Source organism: Chelonia mydas, chromosome 8 (assembly GCF_015237465.2).
Source record: "Chelonia mydas isolate rCheMyd1 chromosome 8, rCheMyd1.pri.v2, whole genome shotgun sequence".
Taxonomy (NCBI): domain Eukaryota; kingdom Metazoa; phylum Chordata; order Testudines; family Cheloniidae; genus Chelonia; species Chelonia mydas.
In genome coordinates, this window is record NC_057854.1 from 73,785,054 (window position 1) to 73,810,382 (window position 25,329).

Sequence of the window (25,329 nt, forward strand, 5' to 3'; positions counted from 1 at the left end):
GGTTTGAGAGGTAGGAGAGCTTGAATAGAACTTGTGGGGGCCAATTTCCATCCATCTCATTACAGGGATGCAGTTCCACTGCAGGGACAGAGCAACCTTTTCCTGGAGTAGAGTGCTGTTTCCCTCATTTTTTAGAGAAATTGGCAGCATCTTTTTCTCATAATATGGGCTAAGAAAGTGCTCTTTCTCTAAAATGAGAGTGAAGGTGGAGGGTCTTCACTCTGAAAAGAGGGTCTTGAACAAGAAGCTGTACGGGGAGGTGACTCCAACTTCTCCCTTCTAATGCTGGACTCCCCCATTTCAAGCCTTCTCCTCTCCGTTGCTAGCAACCTACATCCTGTTGTTCTCTCTGACCTCCCCATGCCTAGTGAAATCCATCCTCAAACAACTACTCTCCTCTGGGTTATCACTTATTGAGTCTCTCTTCTCCCCTATGCACAGGGACCTGGCAACATTTCTTGGATCCAAGAATGATATTTGCCAACATGGAAGGATGAATGCTGAATGGCTTTATTTGCTAGAAATTTCAACAATGATAGGATGAGCAAGGCTGCACAATAATAATGGACATCACTTTTCAAAACTGCTATTCAGCTTTAGTAACAAATCTCTCTGTAAAGAGTCAGGTAGAGGGTACAATTTAAATTACATTTTATTAGATAGAAGTGGATTTGATACATAAATCATGAATATATAGCTCTTCATTTCCCATTCTTCTTGTCCAGATACGTTACATGTGGACAGATCCCTTTTTTCAATTAAGAAGAAAATATACCACATAAAACAGCTGTAATTTCACAATACAACAAGGTATGTGTGATATACCACTTGAAGACCACAGATTTGCCCAGAAATTTGTTTTCTTTAGACTGATACAGTAAAATGTAAACAATAAAATACTTGGTAACTTTTGTAATGGTACAATACAGTAAAAAAAAAAAAATTCAACTGGTTGAATGAAAACTGATAGTCCAGCTGATACCTGACTTCCTTTTCATATGGCAGCCTGCCAGTGTTTCATTATAAGTTTGTGAAAGGCACCATATATTACAAGTGTAAAGCAAGTGAGAAACCAGAACCAAGTAACTTTCCATGATTTCCTTACTGTACAAACACATACATTTTAAGGCAGGTGTTTTTATGTGCAAAATACAAGAATACAGGTAAAACCAATGTTAACATTATATGTTCTCACACTATCTTCTTTTAGTACTAACATCGGTGTCAATACGTACAGTACATTGAAAACACTTTTCCCTAACAGAGCCCAAATTAGAAGGTAGGCTGGAAATATGGTCCTGCTAATAATTAATTTTTAAATGTAAGAGCTTTTATGCAGACCTTTAAAACATGTAGAAAAAGTCACTCTCTTTTTCTTATTGTCTCTTCTTTTAGAAAGGTCCATATCAACTTGTTAACTATGTCAGGTTGATCCTGCTGGAGCCAGTGACTGGCTTCAGACAAAATAGTTAATCTGAAATGATTTTTAACATAAATTCGAGTAGTTTCTGCCATCTCAACTTCCATAAATGCATCTCTTTCTCCCCATAACAACAAGGTAGGCATGGTGACCTCATGGTGCTGCAGAGGTAGGCAACTTTAAAAACAAAATACAAGTTTAATTGTTTTTTTAAAATCATCCTGACAAAATATCAGTCAATTTAACTTTCCAGTTCAAAATACATCACAGATTAGTTGCATGGTTTCCAGGATCCAACCTATTCACTATATTACCAAGAAATTACTAATTATCACCAAAGCTCTCTAACTGATCTCATGTCAGCAACATCTTCCGAGGGTATCTTTATTCTAACACAGAATTTACCATAGTCCAAATCCTGCAGTTGGTTTTTCAGACAAAACCTCATTGAAGCAAAACTGAGGGTCTATACATCTGGGCTTCATTTGTTATAAAAAGAGAAATTAACATTGTCATTTTTTCAACTTGTGTTGGTATGAAAAATAACTTTGTGCAGATTTATATAATAGGTTATTGACTCTGCAGCAGATATTTGCAAATAATTTCTAAGTGGCCTTTGCTTTATGTGATCTATCTTGAACTGTAACTCTATTGTAAAAATGTCTTTGAGTGCATAAGAAATTAGCAGAAGCAAATAACATGGGGAGAGGTCAGATCCTCAGTCCAATTAAGTCATCTTTGCACTAGTTCTCTGGAGCAATGCAGATTTAAATGCTGCAGATCTGTCTGGCAGAGGACTCCCCAGCATGGAAGTGTATACAGGTGGCGTAGAGATGAACAACTCTTTTCCTGGCACCCAGCATGGGAGTGCTGCCAGGAAAAAGGAAGTGTGACTGGTAGGCCCTTGCATTCCAGCAATCCATGGATGCTTGAACTGCTGCTTGGAACTGCTGAGAATCTGGCTCTAGAGCTGTGTCTGTGAATGTTTTGTGTCACATTCCCCCTTTGAATCTTCAATGCCCTGTCACAAACTGCTCCATTTTAATGTCTGTCTGTTCCAGTGATTCTGGAGAAGGTTAAAAAGGATATTTTCTTTCTTGCATTTGAATAGTGTCCCCCTTTGATCTACTGATCAGGGGCTCAGTAACAGCAATAAAAGAGAATCTAAGCCTAATATAGCCCGAATCTTACATGCTGATGAATTTTCCTATATTGGTGAATGCTGTGTCAAGTTTAAAATGATGCCAGTAGACTATCATTTAATTCCTTTTAACTGTTTTTCATAAACACTGTGTAAGATGACCAATCTATTCAGTCTCCTAGACTTACTGAAAACTGAATGTACAGTACAACTATAAGTAGAGTATTTATGGAGAAAAACTTTCAATTGAATATTAGTCTCTGAAATGCTGACTATAGCCAGTCACATTCAGCAGACCTGCAGAATGCATAAAGACATTCAAAAGACAACAGAATTCACAATACAAAAGGGGTACAGTCTCTTTTTGAAGCAGTGGGAGTTAAATACATAAATCTCTATGCACTGAGAGAAGAATATTACCCAAAATTTGCATAGCATTGGGTAAAAGCTGCTTAAATCCTCAACATCAGAACTCAGGGCTTTGGAAGAATTTCTGAGGGGCTTACGGGGGGAAAGATTTTGAGACACTTTGTTAACACATTGAAAAAGAGATTTAAAAAAGAAAAATGGCTAAGGGTTTCATAACATTTAAATGACTCACTTAAACTTGCATAAAATTATAATTACAAATATTTCTTTATATAACTGACTTTATATTAAAGTAAATATTTTAGAAATAAAATCTTTCTGAACATTTGAAGTAGTTAATATGATTTTTTATTGATATTTATTAATAGATCTATAAGTTACAGGACTAAGTTGTGACAGATAGTAGACAGATGTGAGATAATTGCTTGAATGTAAGCCTTATTAACCCATCAGAAGTTATTTCAAATAATCCATTTTCAAATAGATGCTAAACAGCCCATCCATGTTTAAGTTTAAACTGTTTTATAAATCTTAGTGGCATATTGCAATACAGATTAAGTGCAGTTGCTCAAAACAGCCACCAAGGTACACTGACATTTAATCAGTTAATAACAATGATGTAGTGTGATTATTTAAAAGCAGCAGAATATTTGAAATAGTTTTATTTAGACAAGCTTTTATGAGCAATTAGCATGGAGTGGAAGGTTAGGAGTTTCTTCATTTATTTCATTCTCTTTAATCAATATATTACTCTTGCACCCAGTTAGGACAATGGATATTTTGGAGATTTGATTAGTCATAGACAATTTTGAACTCAAGAAACCAGAATATTGCTCAATAAGATAATGATGTCTATGAACCATGTTGTGTGATTTCTTTTGTATGTGAAATTCAGTATGTAGCATTGTGCCTCAAGGTACCAAATAGAAAATAGTTTCTTTTAACAAGGATTAACGGGCAGATTTGCCATCTAGAAAGGGAAGGTCATGTTGTGAAGCTCAATACCCTTTGAAAAGGAGATCCAATATCCTCCACACACAACAGCAGCAGATGACCAGCAATTTTCCTCATATACAAAATGCTGAAATATTTCCCAACTAATACAAGAGGAAAAACTCCATGTTTTGAAAGAACATACAACAGGCTTTTACACAAACTACAGTTCACTTTGACAGCCGGTCAGTGCATATCTCCTAAACTGAATATACTACAAGTCAAGCAACTACCAGGCTAAGATGTATTTCAAAAAGGGGTTGTGTATAAAGTGTAGTTTATGGAATTATTGCTATTCTCTCCCTATAAAGATATATTGCTTAGTCAAGGGGACTAGAGGATTTCAAAGAACATCTCTTTGGAAAAAGAAAAGGAGTACTAGTGGCACCTTAGAGACTAACCAATTTATTTGAGCATGTAGCTCACGAAAGTTTATGCTCAAATAAATTGGTTAGTCTCTAAGGTGCCACTAGTACTCCTTTTCTTTTTGCGAATACAGACTAACACGGCTGCTACTCTGAAACATCTCTTTGGAAATAATTCTGTAATAAAATTGAGCTCTGAAGAACTGATTACTCCATATGGGTGGCTGGATGGTTATGAGATATGAAGCCTTCAACATCTAGGTCACAAGGTACAATCCATCGTGATTAGTGAAGATGAAAGTCTTTAGAATCTGAATGCTGTTCAGTGCCTTATGTGAAATAAAGTGATGGTTTCAATCCAGTTCCTGGTGAACAGGTATTCATATCCAACAATATCCCACCATCACAATTGGTATTCTTACAGACAGCTTCACACAGGCAAGAACTGAATGGGTCCCAAGACTGATCTAATCCTTTAGTTCTAATGGTGCTAATGCACTGGGGGCCTTAATCCCCTATTATATATTATTATAGGAAGACCAGGGACAGAGTAGGCCCATTACTCAATCAGGAGGAAAAGGCAGTAACAGAAAATGCAGCAATGGCTTCAGTGTTAAATGCCTTTTTTGTTTCAGTTTTCACCAAAAAGGTTAGCAGTAATCAGACGACTAACATAGTGAACATCAGTGTAAATGGGGTAGGATCTGAGGCTAAAATAGGGAAAGAACAAGTTAGACAAATTAGATGTCTTCAAGTCAGCATAGCCTGATTAAATACATCCTAGAATACTTAAAGAACTGGCTGAAGAGATCTCTGAGTCATTAGCAATGATCTTTAAGAACTCATGGAGGACAGGAGAGATCCCTGAGGGCTGAAAAAGGGCAAATATAATACCTATCTATAAAAAAGGAATAAAGACAGCCCCAGGAATTATAAATCAGTCATTATCCAAAAATAATGGAGCAAATAATCAGTCAGTTTGCAAGCATCTGGAAGATAATAAGATGACAAATCATGTCAAACCAACCTTATATCCTTTGACAGGGTAACAAGACTTGTGAATGGGGGGAAGCAGTAGATGTGATATATGTCAACTTTAGTAAGGCTTTTGTTACAGTCTGACATGACCTTCTCATAAGCAAACTACGGAAATATAGCCTAGATGAACCTACTATAAGGTGGGTGCACAACTAGTTGGAAAGCCATACTCAGAAAGTTGTTGTCAATGATTCACAGTCAAGATGGAAGGGCATATCAGGTGAAGTCCCAAAAAGATCTGTCCTGGGTCTAGTTTTGTTCAATATGCTCATAAATGATGATGACATAGAGAGTACACTTATAAAGTATGTGGATGATATCAAGATGGGTGGGATTTCAAGTGCTTTGGAGAACAGGATTAGAATATAAAAGAATCTTGACAAACTGGAGAAATTGTTTGAAATAAACAGGATGAAATTCAATAAGGACAAATGCAAAGTACACTTGGGAAGGAATAACCAACTGCACAAATACAAAATGGGAAATGACTTCCCAGGAAGGAGTACTGCAGAAAGAAGACCTGGGGTTATAGTGAATCACAAACTAAATACGAGTCAACAGAGTAATAATGTTGCAAAAAAAGCAAACATCATTCTAGGATACTGTGATAAATGAAGGTGGGGGGAGGGTAGCTCCTTTTAATGGACACCCAGAGATCAGTTAAGTAGTTATAGGTATGATCTGATGATTTATGATCATATCTGGCTTAAAGCTGCTTACAGGATTGCTGCTCTGTCCCTCCAGTCCAGAGAGAACAACGGAGAGACAAAGGGAAAGTTTCTTTCCCAATTTTAAAAAGTTCTACCTTCCCATTGGCTTTTTTGGTCAGGTGCTCACTTCCTTTTCTTTACCTGGGGGACTTTTAACCCTTTACAGGTAAAACACGCAGAGAACAGCTACCAAGAGGGATTTTGCAGCTAACTGGCTGGCTGGGTGTCCATTACAGGGAGCTACCCTCCTCTGACTTCATTTATCACAGATGCATTAGCAGAAGTGTTGTAAGCAAGACATGAGAAGTAATTCTTCCACTCTGCTCAGCACTGATAAGGCTTCAACTGGAGTACTGTGTCCAGTTCTGGGCACCACATTTGGACAATGTCCAGAGGAGAGCAACAAAAATGATTAAAGGTCTAGAAAACATGACCTACAAGGAAAGATTAGATTTGTTTAATCTGGAGAAGAGAAGACTGAGCAGGGACACGATAAGAGTCTTCAAGTATGTAAAAGGTTATTATAAAGAGCAGGAGAATAAATTGTTCTCTTCATCCACTGAAGACAGGACAAGAAGTAATGGAAGATTTAGCAAAGGTAAAGCAAAGAAGATTTAGGTTACACATTAGGAAAAACTTGCTAACTATAAGGATAGTTAAGCACTGGAACAAATTACCTAGGGAGGTTGTGGAATCTCCATCAATGGAGGTTTTTAAGAACAGGTTAGACAAACACCTGTCAGAGATGGTCTAGATAGTACTTAGTCCTGCCTCAGTGCAGGGGACTGGACTAGATGACCTATCAAAGTTCTTTCCAGTCCCACATTTGTATGATACTCTGTTTCTATGATATCATTAATGAATCTTTGGTTTGCCATGCCTGTTATTAATGGGAGAGAATTTTTATCACCTCTAGACATAAAGGTTATCCTCCATAATATGTTGGCCGTTTGATTACATTCTGTGGCCATGCCATGCAATTTAAATTACATCATACTCTCTGAACTGAATCAGTGTAGTACCTGGTAAAGGACCTTGGTTTGGGAACAGATTTACCTTTTCTCCTGCCCTTGGGGTAATAGATAAAATAATATATTTGGATTCCAAGGATTTGGCTGAGATGTTTTACTTGGTTTATGAACATTAGACTGACCTGAAAATATTTCTGTAGTGGTTAATGGGTCCAGTAAGTGCTCCAGGTTGAGAAAAGATGTAAAGGTAAGCTTCAATGTCCTCTGCTGTTAATCGACAGCCTTTCCTTCCAATTCCAGTAGTCCGACTGGTAAACAAGTTTTTCAGAATCTAGCAAAAAAAAAAAAAAAGCACCTAAGATGTCTAGACATTGTGGATAGCAAAACAGTGATGATGATATTTCTCCCTTTGAGTAGGAGCTATTTGTTTAAAATCCATCTACCTCCTTGTCTGAAGTGTAAGCTACTTTTTTTAGGCAACTATAAATAATGAAGTATAGAATGTTCTTATTCCTGGTGAGGTCTATTTCAGAGTACTAAAATATGTACGAATAAGACAAAACTCCTTCGCAGTGGGCCCTTATACTGTCATAAGCAAACACAAGCTCTCGACACAGATTTCTACTGTCATAGAAGGAAAACATTTTTAAATGCAACAACTTGATTTAATGTCAAACTCATTGACATTTCTTTTGTTTTTCTTTTGTCTTGTTTTTGGGGTCTGTCTCTACAAGTTATTTAGGCAGTACATTTCACAGGAAAGCATTCCATATTCCAGCCTGTCAGAAGTTCTTCTTTTCAAACAATCAAACTCTTCTTTAGAAACTACTGTTCTGTAAGGGAAGGAAATTAAAATGTCAACATTTTGTATTTGATCTGAGGGAGAAAAGGGCTAACATTTCTAAGAGGATGTTCCATTGACTTCGGTGGATGTTCATGTGTGCAGTGGGTGTTCTACGTGCAGAGAATCTGGCTATTGGCACAGGGTGTCTATGCAATCGTAGTGTGTGCCTGCAGCACATGTAAGCATACCCAAGCTAGCTTTCACCTAGCAATCTCATGCTTTCTTTGAGTCTGACTCATGATTTTTGATCTCTTGAGGCTGGCAGTACTGTTATTTGCTTCTCTCTATCCACATGTGCATTAGTCTATTAAATATTAGCCCTAAAATTAGTGCTGTCAAGTAATTACAAATTAATTGTGATTAATTGTGGAATTAAAATTAATCACGTGATTTAAAAAATGTATCACGTGATTAATTGCACTGTTAAACAATAATAGAATACTATTTATATAAATATTTTTGGATGCTTTCCACATTTTCAAATATATTGATGTCAATTACAACACAGAATACGAAGTGTACTCACTTTATTTTTGTTATAAATATTTGCACTGTAAAAATAAAAGAAATAGTATTTTTCAATTAATTTAATACAAGTACTGTAGTTTAATCTCTTTATCATAAAAGTTGAACTTACAAATGTAGAATTATGTACAAAAAAATAACTGCATTCAAAAATAAAACAATGTAAAACTTTGGAGCCTACATACAAGTCCACTCAGTCCTACTTCTTGTTCAGCCAATTGCTCAGACAAACAAGTTTGTTTACATTTACAGGAGATAATGCTGCCAGCTTCTTGTTTACAATGTCACCAGAAAGTGAGAACAGGTGTTCGACGACACTGGTGTAGCCAGCATTGCAAGATATTTACGTGCCAGATGCGCTAAAGATTCATATTCCCTTCATGCTTCAGCCACCATTCCAGAGGACATACGTCCATGCTGACAGGTTCTGCTCGATAACAATCTAAAGCAGTGCAGACCAACGCATGTTCATTTTCATCATCTGATTCAGATGCCACCAGCAGAAGGTTGATTTTCTTTATTCATGTTTCAGGTTCTGTATAGCATACGAATATTTAGCATATCTGGCACGTAAATACCTTGCAATGATGGCTACAAAAGTGCCATGTGAACGTCTGTTCTCACTTTCAGGTGACATTGTAAATAAGAAGAGGGCAGCATTATCTCCTGTAAATGTAAACAAACTTGTTTCTCTTAGCAATTGGCTGAACAAGAAGTAAGACTGAATGGATTTGTAGGCTCTAAAGTTTTACATTGTGAGTGCAGTTATGTAACAAACAAAAAATCTACATTTGTAAGTTACTCTTTCATGATAAAGAGATTGCACTGTGGTACTGAATTGCACTATGGAAATGAATTGAAAAATACTACTTCTTTTGTTTATCCTTTGTACAGTGCAAATATTCGTAATAAAAATAATATAAAGTGAGTACTGTACACTTTGTATTTTGTGTTGTAATTGAAATCAATATATTTCAAAATGTGGAAAAACATCCAAAGTATTTAATAAATTTCAATTGGTATTCTATTGTTTAATAGTGCGATTAAAACTGCGATTAATTGCGATTAATTTTTTTAAACACGATTAATTTTTTGAGTTAATCGTGTGAGTTAACTTCGATTAATAGACAGCCCTACCTAAAATAAATAAAGTCACATAAAATTCAGAATTACAGTCATGTTTTGCTAGCTATCCTTAATTCTTCCATAACTGTCATACTATCAGAAAGGATCAACATAGGTGGCAGTTTTTCCATCAGTCACACATTAAACATAAACAAGAGCACTCATTTTGCTTACCTTGAAATCATTTACTGAAAATATGAATTCAGGAAACCAAGGCATTTGGAAAAAGAAGTAGTAACCAGATTTAATCAATTGTGAAGGATGTCGTAGAATGTATTCTGAAACAAAAATGCCCATGAATGAAAGCTGATAAAATTACTGTTGATGTCACTATTTTTAAAATCAAAGGAATATTTTAAAAGTATTAATTTAGAGAATGCTATGTGACAAGGAATGATTATAGTTTTAAAAGTAAGTATATGAGTATATGTACTGGCTATTAAAATGTAATGAATTCTGTCTTACATTTACAGTATCTTAAGTAGACAGCAAAAGGAAGGCCTGACAAAAATTCAGCAAAGGGGGCTGGACTCGAGGATTTTGGTATTTTGATCAGTTTAATTAAAATGACCTGTTTTTATTAGTCAAAACTATTTTTAATTGTGCAAAATCAATTCAATAAAGAACATTTTAAATATTTCTCCTCTCACAAATGTGATGCGTAGAGATGCTATAGAATATAGATGATAATCCATTTATGTTTTTAAATATGGCATCAATCCTATTAATAGAAGGATTAAACTTTTGAATAGTCTTCTTTCTTAGCAGGTACAAAAACTGGAACCAAGATACTGTATAGTCACTTCAGTAGCACACTGGAAGCACACGTAGCAAAGAAAACAATATAACTGAATTTATATCAAGCAGGTGCAGCTCTATGCCTGCAACGAGTTACACGTACAAACTATAACATTTAAGTAGCAAGTATAGTAGTTAGGTAGAAGTCTAAAGGCTATCATTTATAGATGTAAAATTACACATGCAATTATTTGGAGATGTAAAATTGTACCTACAAAATGGAAGCCGATCTCTGAAAAATCAGTCACAAAAGATGAATAGGGATTGTTCTTTAAAACAAAACTAATTTAACTGTATTTAATAGTTCAAGTCCCAAATAACCTTTTCAAACATTCCTATTTTGTAAATTCTTAAATTGAATCACCTGTTGTGTTTTTCCTTTGACAGGTCATCAACATTGCTGGTCAAGGTCACTTGACTTTTCTGCCCTATAAGACAATGGTAAACTAACATATTTTCAGTATTGCCTGATCTTTCTAAAGTTTTAGTTCAAATATTATAATTTTACACGGAGGGCTATAGAGATCTGCTCAATATTGGAAAAAGTTAACTCACCATTTTCTAATAGGCAGACTTCAGCACTGATCATAAGTAGTACATCTAGTCCTCTGATGTTGGGACATGTGAATGCGATGGGAAGTCAAACAATCCTGACGTGCAAATTTTGGGGAACTGTCAAAGATCTGTTATTGCTATTACTTAACAAGAAATGATATGCAGTACATGACTAAGTGATTATAGCAAGCCCAGAGTGGTGTTATAGGGCACAAGCCTGAAAGTCAGGTGACTTCAGCCATGTGAGAAGTGCAATAATTCCTTAGAAATGCATCGTTCAGAGTATCTTATTGTTATTCTAAAATGCAATTTATGAATAAAAATGTGACGAAAAAGTCATACTTTTCATGTACTGGGCATTACAATGATGCTTATGGCTATCAGAATACTTGATTTATAACCTGAATCTTTTTATTCAGTGCACAGTAGAACCTAATTAATTTGTGCCATTGACTGACAAGCCCACTGAAAATTAGAGTGGATTATGTGAACTACTAAGCAAGTAGACAAATACACACATCAGAAAGTCTATGGCATCATAAAGTGCATTTTGTTCATACAGAGCCTGGCTCCTGCTCCAACTGGAGTTACTGATGAAACTTCAACTGGCTCCAATGGTTCAAGATAAGCACTTATTTTGGTAAGTGTAGCTTAATTATTCAGTAAAATAATCTTTAGTAGGTTAGGAAGGCTACTTGAGTATATTTTGTAGGAGTAATTGAGTTTTAGGGCTAGGTTCTGATTTCACTTATACTGGTTTTACACCAGTGTTACTTCATTGGCTTAAATTTATTCACACCAAGTGGGATAAGAATCAAGCCCTTATTAAGTACTTTTCTCTTAAATATATCTGGAGAAGTGGGGTGAGACCATAAGATATTTAATGAGAAAAAAACAGGTCTGCAATTAAAGAAAATAAATATAGTAAGATGCTAGTGGACATTTTAAAATTGTATGTGCATTTAATGCATGGGAACGTATAAATCAAGTAGCACTGGCTAAAGCCAGGCATATAGCAGATATTCTCTGTGCGTACCTCACCACACAACTCTAAAAATCCACCAAAATCCTTACCTTCAACTCCATGCTATTACAGTCATGGTCCTCTATTAAGCAGACTTGGATGACTGTTTTGTTACAATGAGGTCTACTGTAGTATAACATCACAAAACTCAATTTCACTTGTTGTCTAAATGAGGATTAGATTGTAGGCGCCTGATTCTCATTTACATTAAGGCTTTACACTGCTCATTTACACTGCTTTACACAATGGTGGATTAGCCACAGGGCCAACAAAGCCCGTGCCCAGGGGCCCCGGCCAATTGGGGGGCCCAGAAAAATGAGCACCCCTGCACCTTGACCTGGTCTGCCCAGCACTCCTGCCGGGGAGCAGGATCCAGGTGTGGGGGCTTGCCCCGCTCCCCGGAAGGAGCGCAGGGAGGCATGTGGAGAAAGTTTGCCCCATCCACAAAGGGCTCTGATGGCTCCCAGCCCCTCCACATCAACACGCCCTGGTTCCAAAGAGAAGCTGCAGGGCTCCAATGAGTTTTGCCATCCCACAGAGGGGTCTGAAGAGCCCCAGGGCATCCCTGAATCAGTGTGAACCTGTGCCTGAGGGGCTGGAAGGGTCCAGACATTCCCAGGACCCTCAGGGCTCAAGTAAGTCAATCGTGATCATATCTGGGATCCTGAGCGCAGACGTGACTCCCCCCTTTATGGTGCTAGCAGGGCTCTCACCATCCTCTGAGAAGAGGGGCACTATCGTGGCAGCTCCAAAGCACAGGCTAGCATCCGGTGGGGGTTGGGTGGGATGGGACCAAAGGTATGTGTCTTAGGAGAGGAGGGGAAAACTGAGCTGCTACGCACCTGCCTTTGGCCAGTAAAGGGACACTGAGAGCAATGGCCTTTGTCCTCTGTGCAGTTGCGTTATGCCAGGCCATGCCCTGTGTCCTCTGCTCTCTGAGACTGAAGCATGGGCAAAGTTCTTAGGCGGAGGGTGGGGGAAGGGAAATGGAGGGGCTCACGCAACATGCAATAACCAGGGAAGGGACAAAGCAGCACATCCAAGGGGTAGTGCTGGGTGAGGGGGCCCTCTTCAGAGTGGGCAAGGTCGGGGCGAGCGGCCTTCCCCCCTCCACCTGCCCGGCATTCCTGCCAGTGACGGGGGAAGCCCCCACGCCCTGACCCCGCTCTCTGGCAGGAGTGCCGGGTGGGCAGGTGGAGCGGCACAAGGAGTAGTGGGAGGAGCGGCGGAGGGGAGACTGCAGGCGGAAGGTGCAGGGAGGGTCCCCCACTTGCTCTGGCCCAGGGCCCTACAAAATCGTAATCTGCCTCTGGCTTTACACTTCTGTGGCAATATAATGGGTCATTTTCATCCACCTTAAGGCACCTTTGCACTGCCAGAGCCAAGTAAAGCAGCCTGAGTGTAAATGAGAATCAGGCCATGGTTTTCCAAAGACAAGAAGCCAGTATATCTGCATGCTAGTACCCTCACACACTACTGTAAAATTATGCTTTAATGCAAAATATTTAACAGCTTTGGGTTTCATTTAAATAAGGGACAGATTCCAAGAGGTGCTGAGCACTTGTAATGTTCTTTCACAGCACCCCTAGGTATCCTGGTGTGCAGTGCCTCTCCAGATCTACCCTTAAATAAGCACCAAATCTGCCTGCTTAGTGAAAATGTGAATATTTTGGGTTAATATAAAAATATTGTAAAACTCACCTGTAAATACAGAGGGATGAGGGAAATTAACCACAATAAGCTTGGTCACCATTTCCGGATAACAAATAGCAACTAACCAAGCGATCATTCCACCCCAGTCATGGCCAATCAGCATACACTTATTGTACCCTGCCACATAAAAACAGATTTTGACATTTGTTTACTGACAGTTATATGAAAATGAGTTATCACATAAAATAATGACAGTTAAACAAAAACAAATGTTCCAACATATTTGCTAACAACACTTCAACTTTTTCATTTTTTCTTAACAAATTATTTACACTGCCATAGTTAAAAATGTGTCAATACTTCCTTTATTAAACATAAAAAAGAGATTAGTGAGTGTTACGCTTGAAATTTTAACAGGTAATTAAAAGTAATGGTTTCCACTGCAAATATACTTTGTCCCCCCTTGTATATGTGACCTAAGTCATCTTACTGTATGAGATCATTTCCGTGCCCTAATAGCTATGTGCAATGTGGCCAAGCTGGTCACATTGGTGTTCAAAATCTCAATTCTGCATCATTGTAACGGTGGGAATTATACCCAGATAGCCACATTACTGCACACTTAAACAGATAGGGAGGATGGTGTACAGGCTCGGAACACTTCTTTACTTATTCATATTCTCTTTAGGTCGGAATTTCAAAAGTGCTAAGCATTGGCCTAACTATGCTTCCACTAATATCAGTGGGAATTTGACCACTGACTCACCAGGAGCAAAGTTAATTCAAGACTTCTGTGCTTTAGGAAATTCCACCTTTTTAACCCAGACAGACCTACATTGCAAAGCCCCAGTTCCTTACTGAGAATTAAAGCGCTCTATATACATGCCAAGTCAGATGTGTAAAATCTGAATTATTTTGGGTTCTCTGACAGAAAGCAAGAGAGAAATGTCAAAAGTAAGACAAACACCTTTTATCTACTCTGATAAAAATCTCTCTGTCCACTTTTGATTTTATCTGACTTTCCAAAATAATTCCTCTCTGGAGCAAGAACAAGCAGGGGAAATTTGAGTCCAAGAGGTCATTTTTTTCTAGGAACTTTTAAGCCCCTGTGAAGCAGGGCTTATAATGAGAGAGCGCAATACATCGCAAAGCACAATCATGGCATTACTGAGGAGTTTAATAAAACTAGAGCTGCTTAGAAAACGCAAACAAAGTTTGTGATGTCATGCCCCATCTTTTGATGGGATTCAAAATTTTCAGACCAGTTCTAAATTCAAACCTGAGGGCTAGATCATCACTTTACAATTTGCCCAGTGTTTCTTGCGCTGCCCTGTGTGCAGCTTGTGAGGGATAACGACTCAGAGAGTAGCAATGTGCCTCTGGATCTCCCCACTACTCTGGAGGGGAAGTATTCTATGGTGTCCTTATATCCAGCACAGCTACATTTCCCCCTGAATAGGGGAGACCGAGCAGCTTTACAGAGCTTGCTTCCCCTCCCATGCTGCTACCTGTGGTACACATAGCCTATGCAAGGACATAAGGAGTACAGTACCTTATGTCCCCTCTTAGTCCCCTTTTCGCAGCTGTGCAAGCTTGGCCATGATTTGGCCTGTACAAGGGAGTACATAAATGAACTGTAAAGCTCAGTTGAATATTGACAATTGAGAATTGGTTATTGTGTATATGCAGTAACATTTTAGTAAGTTGTTTTCTTTTTTATTAACGCTATACAGTCCCTACACTACTGTCACTCAGAGGGCAGAGCATGTGCACTTTGCATTGTAGGTACCAGAAAATCTCACCATGCTGTTTTGATTTCCATCTTCTAGTAGTGAGGCCCTGTAAGTGCTACTGACGCTTAAGACCCTAATCCTATAATTAGATTCACTAAGTACATGGGTCAGTATTAGGTGGAGACTCACTGACTTCAGTGGTACTCAGCATAAGGCTATAGTACTGGATCCAGCTGTGCTACCAGATCCCACTGCAGGATGGGGGCATATAAGAGCATCTTTAGGGCTTTTCATTTTTGCATATTCCTTATGCTGACCTAGGCATATTGACTTGAAAACAAAACTTTTCATACTGTTCAAGAATTAGTATGGACTAAAATCCATAAGTCAGATCTGTTTGAATCAAATTTTCTTAGACAATATCGTCAACTAAATGCATATATTAAAACAAAACCAATCACCTTGGAATTTTTTTTTAAATCACAGGATACCTATTTATATTTCTGCAACAAATGAAATAAAATTAACAACTTGGGCAGTTTGGCTTCTGCTAACGCACCTAGAGATTCCAAAATATCCTTTATATCTGTAATTAGGCAATCTAACTTGTAATAGTCCTGGTGAGAAGGAGCATCTGTTTCTCCATAACCTCTCAAATCCAGTGCCACAACTCGATATTCACTTTTAAATTCTCGCAATTGATGGCGCCAAGAATACCTAATAAAGGAGAAAAAAATGTAGTTAAAGGTTACATGGAAGAATACTAGAATTCAGTCAGTAGTACAGCCTCTATAATAGGGTAATTTTAAATTCTATTGGCTTGATTCTCTGTTATGTATGGCCCCTTTTTGCCATAGCATGGTGGTTCCTTCTGTCTGGTTGGGAATTCCCACTAGAAAGGGAATCTGTAGGGGAGATGAGCTAGCATGAGTGGTTCTACACCACCATCTTCTCGAAGCCCCTAAGATAGGGAACATAGCTGAGGGAAAGAGGGTATAACCAGACTGTCTCTATGGTCCAGTTATTCATGGCTTCTAGAATGGCTCCTTAGTGCCATAGGTAGCTGGCAAAAATTAGAGCATCCCTGAGACTGCTGTAATTCTGAGGACTCAACTGGCCTCAGAATATGGGATGTGGAGAGCTACTTCTCCTGTCACCTTCCTCCTGCACCAGATAGGACTTGAATGGAGGGCCTCAAATGACAAGATGAACACATCTGGGTTTCTTTGGGGGAGGGGAGAAGGAAGGAACGATAACTCATTCACAATGTAAAGCAAAGGATTAATAAAATATGTTACAAGTTAATTTGATCAACTGATATTCTATGGTTTATCATCTGTGCTATATTAATCTGTGTGTCCTTATTCAGTCACTCTAAACTCTCCCAGAACAATGAAGATTAACAGCTGTCAGGGCGTCAGTACCGTACATGGTATTTTACTGCTTGTGTTTCTATGGAGAATAAAGACAGAAATTACTTACTTTAAATTACTTAGAGTGAGGAAGAGTTTAATAAGCATTCAGAGAAAGATATGGATTATTCTTGGGTTTAGAAATAATAGATTATAACTGGATAAAAATGGTATAAAGATAATAAAAGACTGTGGGCCTTGTCCTGCAAGGTGCTACCTATCCTTCAACTCTTAATGAAATCAATTTAAATTGAGGATACCCAACACCTTCTAGGAGGTGCTAAGAACCTGGAAGGATTTGGCACTATATTATAATATCATTCAAGGAAATATGAAAAATGTTATGATCATTTTAACCACAGATAATATAACATGGACACCTGCTTGCTAACTTTTACTATTAGTCCTACTGCAAAGATCTCAAATAAACAACATAAATGAAGCATTTGGGAGGTCAAATAGCATAAGAGAGAGGTGAAGAATTTTGCCAGACTCCAAGTAGCATTTTATTTCAGATCCTTATGCCTTCTGCTTTGGGGGTAATGCTAACCAATCAGGGATTTTGAACACATCATGGTCAACATTACATTGTTCCTGGATTAATCAAAGAAAATGTTATTACTGTAAACACAACATCCATCACAGTTCCATCTGGGTGCCCTATGTTAATGCAAATAAATATAAGATTTAATAAATACAGGTTTCTATAAATGACTTTTATTTTTAAAAAATCAGTATACACTGCCCAGTAAGTCAAGTTTACCATGGTAACTATAGGGGCTATCACAAATACCTCATTAGAGTGAAACAACATGACACAGTAAATATTTTCTTTTTTAATGACATACCACCTTTATATCTCCATACCCTTCTGTCATGATGGTCCATCAATCAGTTAAAGGCTTAATGAACAGATTGGCAAGCATCAGGGTGCTGTGCAAGACCTAACTGTAGCCTTAGCAGACCACCAAGAGAAGCAGATCCCAGAGGCATGGGCTATCCAGTAAAAGTATCCTTTCATCAGCCTCTGTGTTCAACATGTATCACTGATCTTTTCATACAACACTTTTTTATCACGCCTAAAGTATTTATCTAGTGAGACCACTGCTTTGCAGGAAATATTTTGAAATGTCGGTAAATACCTTTATATTCTCAAGGCTGAATAACTGGAGCTGTTTGGGGTTTTTCTGATCATGTTATTTCTGGAAGGCAGTTTATACAAAATTCAGCAGCTCACACACATCCTTACGGGCATTCAGCTGTCTGAATTTTTTACACCAATTTTAAAATTTTTATATTAGTTTCCCATAAGATTTTGTATTGATGTAAAAAAATGTGCATATAAGGGATTTAATGGCACTGGTGCATTATATATTTGACTGACCTTTTGTCAATATACACCCTCAGTTGCTCACTGAGATCAGCACTGACTGGTTATTTCGTGTGTCTTAGTAATAACCTTGAGACACTGGAAGCGAGAGGATTTTGCAATTAAGCTTCATAATTCCATTCCTGTTACTATCCAAAAAGTACAGGTTTACTGTTTTATACTACTCATATTGTTATTCTTTTATCTCATGCTTTCAAAACAAAATCTCAGTTCATACATAAAATTCTGCATAGATTCAGTAACAAGCCAACCATAATATTTTAGCGTGCATATTTTATCTCATCCATTACTTTATTGTTGTCTTCTTTTAAAAACAGCAGGTATAAGCTATGCTACTGGTGTTAACAATGACCTATATAGCAGTTTTCTTATTCAATATCCCATTCCATTTGAGTAGTCAGACAATACACAGAATGTTGCGAAAGGCATGACCTGCAATGATTTTAGCTTGTTAAATCTGGCAATCACAGCCTAAATGATATGGCCAAAATGTTAGAAACTTGGTCCTTTCATCACTACAAATAAACACTTTAGGTTTTGTTTATCTTTGATCCACCAGGCTTCTTCACGGGCCTGCAGATGTAGTAACTTTAATGGAGCCTTTTTCCCTTAGTGACACCTAAAAGTAGTTAAGCTACACAATAGACTCTAGGCCTTTAAAACTGTACATTTCCCTCCCTGTATTTCTTACAATATATAGTACGCTATGCCATTATTTATTAATAAATATACTGATACATTTTTCACTTAAAAGTCTGCCTGGGTTTTTGTGCTAGTGCCCATCACCATAGTGTCCGAACACCGGAATACTCATTCTAAATGTTTATCCTTTGTCAACCCTGAAATGTACTAGAACAGAGTAAATGGCTCTCCTGATAGTTTGATGAAAAGTGTATACACATGAAGAAATATTTCCTGAACTAGAATGGAAAGAGGTATTTTGGTTTAGATGAACACCTCAAGATTATTTTGTGGATGGTACAATTGGAAAAAATGAATGCATAGCATGCTCTTAAAACTTACCATTACTGGGATATTTGAACATAGTTATGGAGAATAGCAGAGTGGATTTAAATGGTATATAAACTATGTCTGTAGTGAAATGAGAACAATTGGGGAGTTTTACCAGAACTCTGGAAAGCCATGAAGCAGCAGCATGAGTGGTTTACCCCGTTCTCCAGCAGCTACATAGTGGAATCTTAACCCTGAATCCTGGAAGGGAAAGAAAAAAAAGTACTGTGATCTGATTGCTGCCCAGTACTGCTGCAATGAGGATCTGAGTATTAATATGATTTTCAAAGGTATTCAAAGAGATGAATTTAGTGGTTAACATAAGTGCCAAATTGACAGTCCTGGAAATTGAAGTCTTCTTTATCTTCACAGATCAGTGATGTATGGGCAGTGGTAGTACAAGCTTACCAACTGTTCTGGAAGGATCTCCTCTAGCAGGTGACAAGGTCGTTCAGTTTCTATGCCTGTATAGTTATGTGACTCTGCTAAGATTTCCAACAAGAGCACCAACTGGTGTGATGCCCAGGTAACTACATACTAGGTAACTAGGAACTATCACCCATTCAGTTCACATAGAACACCAAACAACCACTAGATAGAATGTATTTTAGTCCATGCCAAGAATACTTTATATCTGCTATACAGCTTGTGAGTTAGATGATGTTATTCTCAGATATTTAAGATTGTATCACACTGAAAACAGGTATAGAGTTGACGGACCTATGGGTTTTTTTAAAATGAAAGTTCATCAGAATTAATTAAGGTAGTTAAAAATTGTATATTTTTGATGTGCCACAAGGTTTAAAACACGCTTATTTTTATTTTAAAAAGTTGAAGTCCATTAAGGCTTTTCTCAAAGAGATTGGAAAAGAAGGTCTATTAATGTGACTGTTTCACCTACCTCGTCTTTATTTACTGAAATTGGCTGGAGCCATAACCCCCTTGAGAATTTTTATGATTGTGAAAATTACCAATAGGCAAGGTGTTTATTGTCAGTAGGCCAGAAGCTGAGTCAGTGTAAACTGACATAGCTCTATTTAAATTAATGGAGCTCTGCTGAGATACGTCAACTGAAGGTTAGACTGAGTAGACTTTGACTAAATGGGCTGAAATGATGGCCAAATAGATTTGATGGTTCCTGCCTCCCTAATGAAGAAAACTTAATGCTCAGCCATGGACTTGAGAGCGATCCAAAAGGTTACAGGTATAGAGCTGACTAGTATACTCTGAATATTGCCTATGAGGCTGTACATTGTCTTCACACAGAAAACAGTGTTATGGTAGATCTGAGGAGATACTGCTGGTGAAGACCTTCCTGAGACAAGGGGATATGGGACTTGGGAAAGAGTTGGCTTGTGAAGCATTAGTCTGTTGATTTGGGTTTCACATAAGGAGAGATTGTACTTCTTTATAGATGTAACAGAATGTACTGCCTCCTCTCTACAACCTGATCAATTAATGCTTTTGCCTGTCGATCAAGGGCTGATGTACTCTCCATGATGGTGAAAGTACAGTAGCCAGAACTTCCTGGCTGTATCTGCTTGAACTTCCTTGAGCTGCCCCCTGATACTGCAAATGCATCAACTTATATCTTGGGACCAGGGTTCTAGAAGGGAAATTTTTTTTTTCTCTTTTTCATACTCATTTTGGATTTTATGAAGAATTTGGGCCCGATTCTTCCCAAGCGCCCCGCATTACAACAGTTTTACACACTGTAACTCCAATGAAGACAGGAAATTAATTCACAAAAGTTTAGAAGCATCAAATTCAGTGAGCAGTATTCAGGAATTATTTGTGACATTATCTATACATTATAGGGCTGTCAAGAGATTAAAAAAAATTAATCATGATTAAAAAATTTAATTACGATTAATAACACTGTTAAACAATAATAGAATACCATTTATTTAAATATTTTTGGATGTTTTCTACATTTTCAAATATATTGATTTCAATTACAACACAGAATACAAAGTGTACAGTGCTCACTTTATTTTTGATTATAAGTAATTGCACTGTAAAAAACAAAAGAAATAGTATTTTTCAATTCGCCTCATACAAGTACTGTAGTGCAATCTCTTTGTTGTGAAAGTGCAACTTACGGATGTAGATTTTTTTGTTACATAACTGAACTCAGAAACAAAACAATGTAAAACTTCAGAGCCTACAAGTCCACTCAGTCCTACTTCTTGTTCAGCCAATCGCTCAGACAAACAAGTTCGTTTACATTTGCAGGATATAATGCTGACCGCTTCTTGTTTACAATGTCACCTGAAAGTAAAAACAGGTGTTTGCATGGCACCATTGTAGTCGGCGTTGCAAGATATTTACGTGCTAAGGATTCAAATGTCCCTTTATGTTTCAACCACCATTCCAGAGGACGTGTCCATGCTGGTGACGGGTTCTGCTTGATAACAATCCAAAGCAGTGTGCAGCGACACATGTTCATTTTCATCATCTGAGCCAGATGCCACCTGCAGAAGGTTGATTTTCTTTTTTGGTGGTTCGGGTTCTGTAGTTTCCCCATCGGAGTGTTGCTCTTTTAAGATTTTTGAAAGCATGCTCCACACTTGGTCCCTCTCAGATTTTAGAAGGCACTTCAGATTCTTAAATCTTGGGTCAAGTGCTCTAGCTATCTTTAGAAATTTCACATTGGTGTCTTCTTTGCATTTTGTTAAATCTACAGTGAAAGCATTCTTAAAGCGAACAACGTGTGCTGGGTCATCATCCAAGACTGCTATAACGTGAAATATATGGCAGAATGCTGGTAAAACAGAGCAAGGGACATACAATTCTCCCCCAAAGACTTCAGACACAAATTTAATTAACGCATTTTTTTTTTTTAACAAGCGTCATCAGCATGGAAGCATGTCCTCTGGAATGGTGGCCGAAGCATGAAAGGGGCATATGAATCCTTAGTGCATCTAGCACGTAAATATCTTGCAACGCCAGCTACAAAAGTGCTATGCAAATACCTGTTCTCACTTTCTGGTGACATTGTAAATAAGAAGAGGGCAGCATTATCTCATGTAAATGTAAACAAACTTGTTTGTCTTAGCCATTGGCTGAACAAGAAGTAGGACTGAATGGACTTGTAGGCTCTGAATTTTTACATTGTTTTGTTCTTGAATGCAGTTATGTAACAAAAAAAAATCTACCTTTGTAAGTTGCACTTTCACGACAAAGAGATTGCACTACAGTATTTGTATGAGGCAAACTGAAAAATGCTATTTCTTTTGTCATTTTTGCAGTTTAAATATTTGTAATTAAAAATAATAATATATACTTTGTATTCTGTTTTGTATTTGAAATCAATAGATACGAAAATATTTAATAAATTTAAATTGGTATTCTATTGTTTAACAGTGCAATTAAAATGGCAATTAATTGCGATTAATTTTTTTAATCACGATTAATTTTTTTGAGTTAATCACATGAGTTAACTGTGATTAATCGACAGCCCTAATTTTAAAGTCTCTAATGACCTCTTCCTGGTCATATCTCAGGGCATCTATTCCCTCATCATCATCTGTGATATCGTCTCAGCCACATTTGACCCCATACCCATTTGTACTTCTCAAAAATCATGTCCTCTTTTGGTTTTTATGATTCCTTTCTCTCCTTATTATCCTCCTGCCGCTCTTCAATGTCTTGTTTAGTGGGTCCTCCTTTCCTCTCTTTCAATGGGTGACCCATAGGACTTTGTCCTCAAACTCCTCATCCCTTTCTATCTCTCTCTGTGTATATATCTATCACCTCAAACAATATCTCATCCACTCACACACCTTCAATCGTCATCTGTATGCTGATGACTCATAAATTTACCTTTCTTCTCCTGACCTCTGTTCCTCCATCCAAAACTATCTTGTCTCCCTGAAATTATCTCATGGATGTCCAGGCAGCTGTTTAAACTCAATATGCCCCAAACTGAGCTTCTCATCTACCTTCTCGAGCCCTCTCTTCTCCCCACTTTTTCTGTGACTGTTGACATCATCATCTGCACAGTCATCCAAGCTGTAACTGGAGCATCATCTTCAAACTTCACATCCAGGCTGTGTTGAAATGTCATTCCTTTTTTTACAACATTTCAAGATCCAGACTTTCATCTTTGCTGTTTTACTTGGGACATGTAAGCACTACTCTAGTACTGATCACAACAAAAATACACTTTGCCTTCTATTATTGATGGAAAAGATGTTTCATATTTCTTGAGAGAAATCGGTGTTCTGGATATAGTCAATGATTTCATTTATCCCCAAAATGTTTTACTGCAATAATTTACCCCCCCCCCCCAACATGATCAGTTAAAATATGGTATTGTTTGTTATAAGGGGGGGGGAATGTTGTATAGGGGTATAAAGCCTGAGATCTTATCTCCCACACGGGCAAGTTAGGCTAGTGGCAAAGGACAATGATAGCCCAGCAGCTGAACAGGCCTTGCCATCCTGGTGGGGCATAATCAGTCGATTTCACTCAGTTCTGTTCTCACCTGAGTTTGAGTGCTCAAGCTCCTGGTAAAGTGGAGAGACAACTTGATCATCTGACAGTGGTCTTGTCTCTGGAATCCTCACCAGTGCACATACAGAGTGCATGCTTTGTACTGTGTTAAGGATCTATACAGTATGCATGATTCATCACACCAGGCAACCCTGGGAGGGCTGACAGAACATGCACGTAGGAGCAGCTTGGAAAGAATAGTGATTAGTGCCACCTTGAATTTTCCCGGATTGTCTAATTCTAGTGTTCCATGACTTTCTGAAAGTAATGACCAGAGAGGTTGAGTAAGTTCATTTGTTAATTCCCTCAAAAACTCTGAGACACATCACCTGGCTCAGCTGATTTGCATACACACTGGTTATTTTCATCAAGTTTCCTGCCCCCCCCCATCAGTAGCTATAGCTGTAGCTAGGTTACACTTTATTGAACAGAGCTGATTCCACTCAGGTCGAACGGATCACCCCGCGAAGGAAGGTGACCTGCAAGGATTCTGTGTGCTTTGCACAGGAAAATTCAGCTCTGTCTTTAAGACAACAAATAAATAGAAGCAGAGTGAAACAATTCCGACAAAAGACCCGATATGCACACAGTGTGACTGTTTCAAAATGGATTACTGTTTGCAAACCCCATCTTCGTGATGCACGCAGAACGGGTTCTAAATGTCACTACACGGCACGCACTAAAACGAAGAGATAACCAAGACCATTCCCTTTCGTTTGAATGAATCAAACACACTCAGTGCGGCTTTCCCTTCAGCACCAACCCAAGAAACAAACGGCGCTACAGCAGATCTTCAGAGAGAAAAGAAGGGGAAATGCAAGAGACCAGCCAGTCCCCACCCCGCACCTCGGGTTTTACAAGCAAAGAGAGCGAGTCACCTGTTATTTATGTTTAGCGGCAGTCAGGTTACCCCCCTCGCACCCCCGTATTGAGTGATTAGCGCAGAAACCAACAGCCTTTACCTTAATTCTCACGTAGCAGTGGGTGCCCAAGGAGGGATCACTGAGGCAGGCTGGAGGATTCTCCCGGATGATCCGCTGGAAGGTCTTGCCTGGACTCCTTCCGATGCTCCACAAAAGTTTCAGCAGCTCTATGCAGGCGCAGGCTGCGCAGTAGCTATACACCAGCGCCCAGAAGAGCAGAGCCCTGACCGTCACCATGAACCCGCCCGGGAGCCACGGTAAACAACCAGCGGGGCTCGCCATTAGGCGGCGGCTGCTCCTCTCAAGCCTCCCTCCCCGGCAGCGTCAGGGGATGGGCTCCGCGGCAGGGAGCGCAGCGCGGCACCAGGCAGGAGCCGCCGCCGGCAGCCGCGTGAGCGGGGCCGGAGCCCAGCCCAGGAGAGGCCGGCACGTCTGCCTCACGCCAGCGGCAGGGAGCCGGCCAGCAGCAGCCGGCGTGACCGAGAGCAGCCAGGCAGGAGGCTGGCTCCTGCAGCCGGGCGGGGCAACCCCCCTGCTCCCAGCACCACGCCGGGGGGGGCAGGCACAGGGTCCTCGGCTCCCTCCGCTTCCCTCCCGGCCCCTTCGCCCCCGCCCCCGCCCGACAGCGGGAATGGCGCAGAGGGCCTCCCCGCAGCCCCCGGCTCCAAGGCAGGTCCGCCGCCAGCAGCCCCGTGCGCTGCGCACCTACCTTGTCAGAGGTAGCCCGACCCCCGCTCCTGGGCCCTGGCCGGGCGCCGTCAGCCCAGCGGGCAGCCCCCGGCTCAGCCTAGGGTGTTAGAGCCCCCGAACCAGGGGGCAGCTCCGCCCCGAG

At 39.1% G+C, this 25,329-nt stretch overlaps 1 protein-coding gene across 1 annotated transcript; it reads right to left on the reverse strand.

The window, feature by feature from the left end:
* Positions 1-574: 574 nt before the first annotated feature.
* EPHX4 (epoxide hydrolase 4) lies at positions 575-25,121 on the reverse strand. The gene is made up of 7 exons (XM_007058875.3): positions 24,537-25,121; positions 19,193-19,278; positions 15,824-15,981; positions 13,580-13,708; positions 9,676-9,779; positions 7,190-7,338; positions 575-1,597 (listed from the first exon to the last, which is right to left on the reverse strand). Exons 1-7 carry the CDS (start codon positions 24,777-24,779, stop codon positions 1,363-1,365), a joined length of 1,104 nt encoding a protein of 367 aa, XP_007058937.3. The 5' UTR covers positions 24,780-25,121; the 3' UTR covers positions 575-1,362.
* Positions 25,122-25,329: the final 208 nt, after the last annotated feature.

Coding starts and splice junctions, on each gene's coding strand:
- EPHX4 (XM_007058875.3), bottom strand. CDS start 24,779: ATGGCGAGCCCCGCTGGTTGTTTACCGTGGCTCCCGGGCGGGTTCATG. Junction 19,279..24,536: donor ACTGCTACGTGAGAATTAAG/GTAAAGGCTGTT, acceptor TTTCCCTTCCAG/GATTCAGGGTTAAGATTCCA. Junction 1,598..7,189: donor CACTACAGAAATATTTTCAG/GTCAGTCTAATG, acceptor TTGTTTTTAAAG/TTGCCTACCTCTGCAGCACC.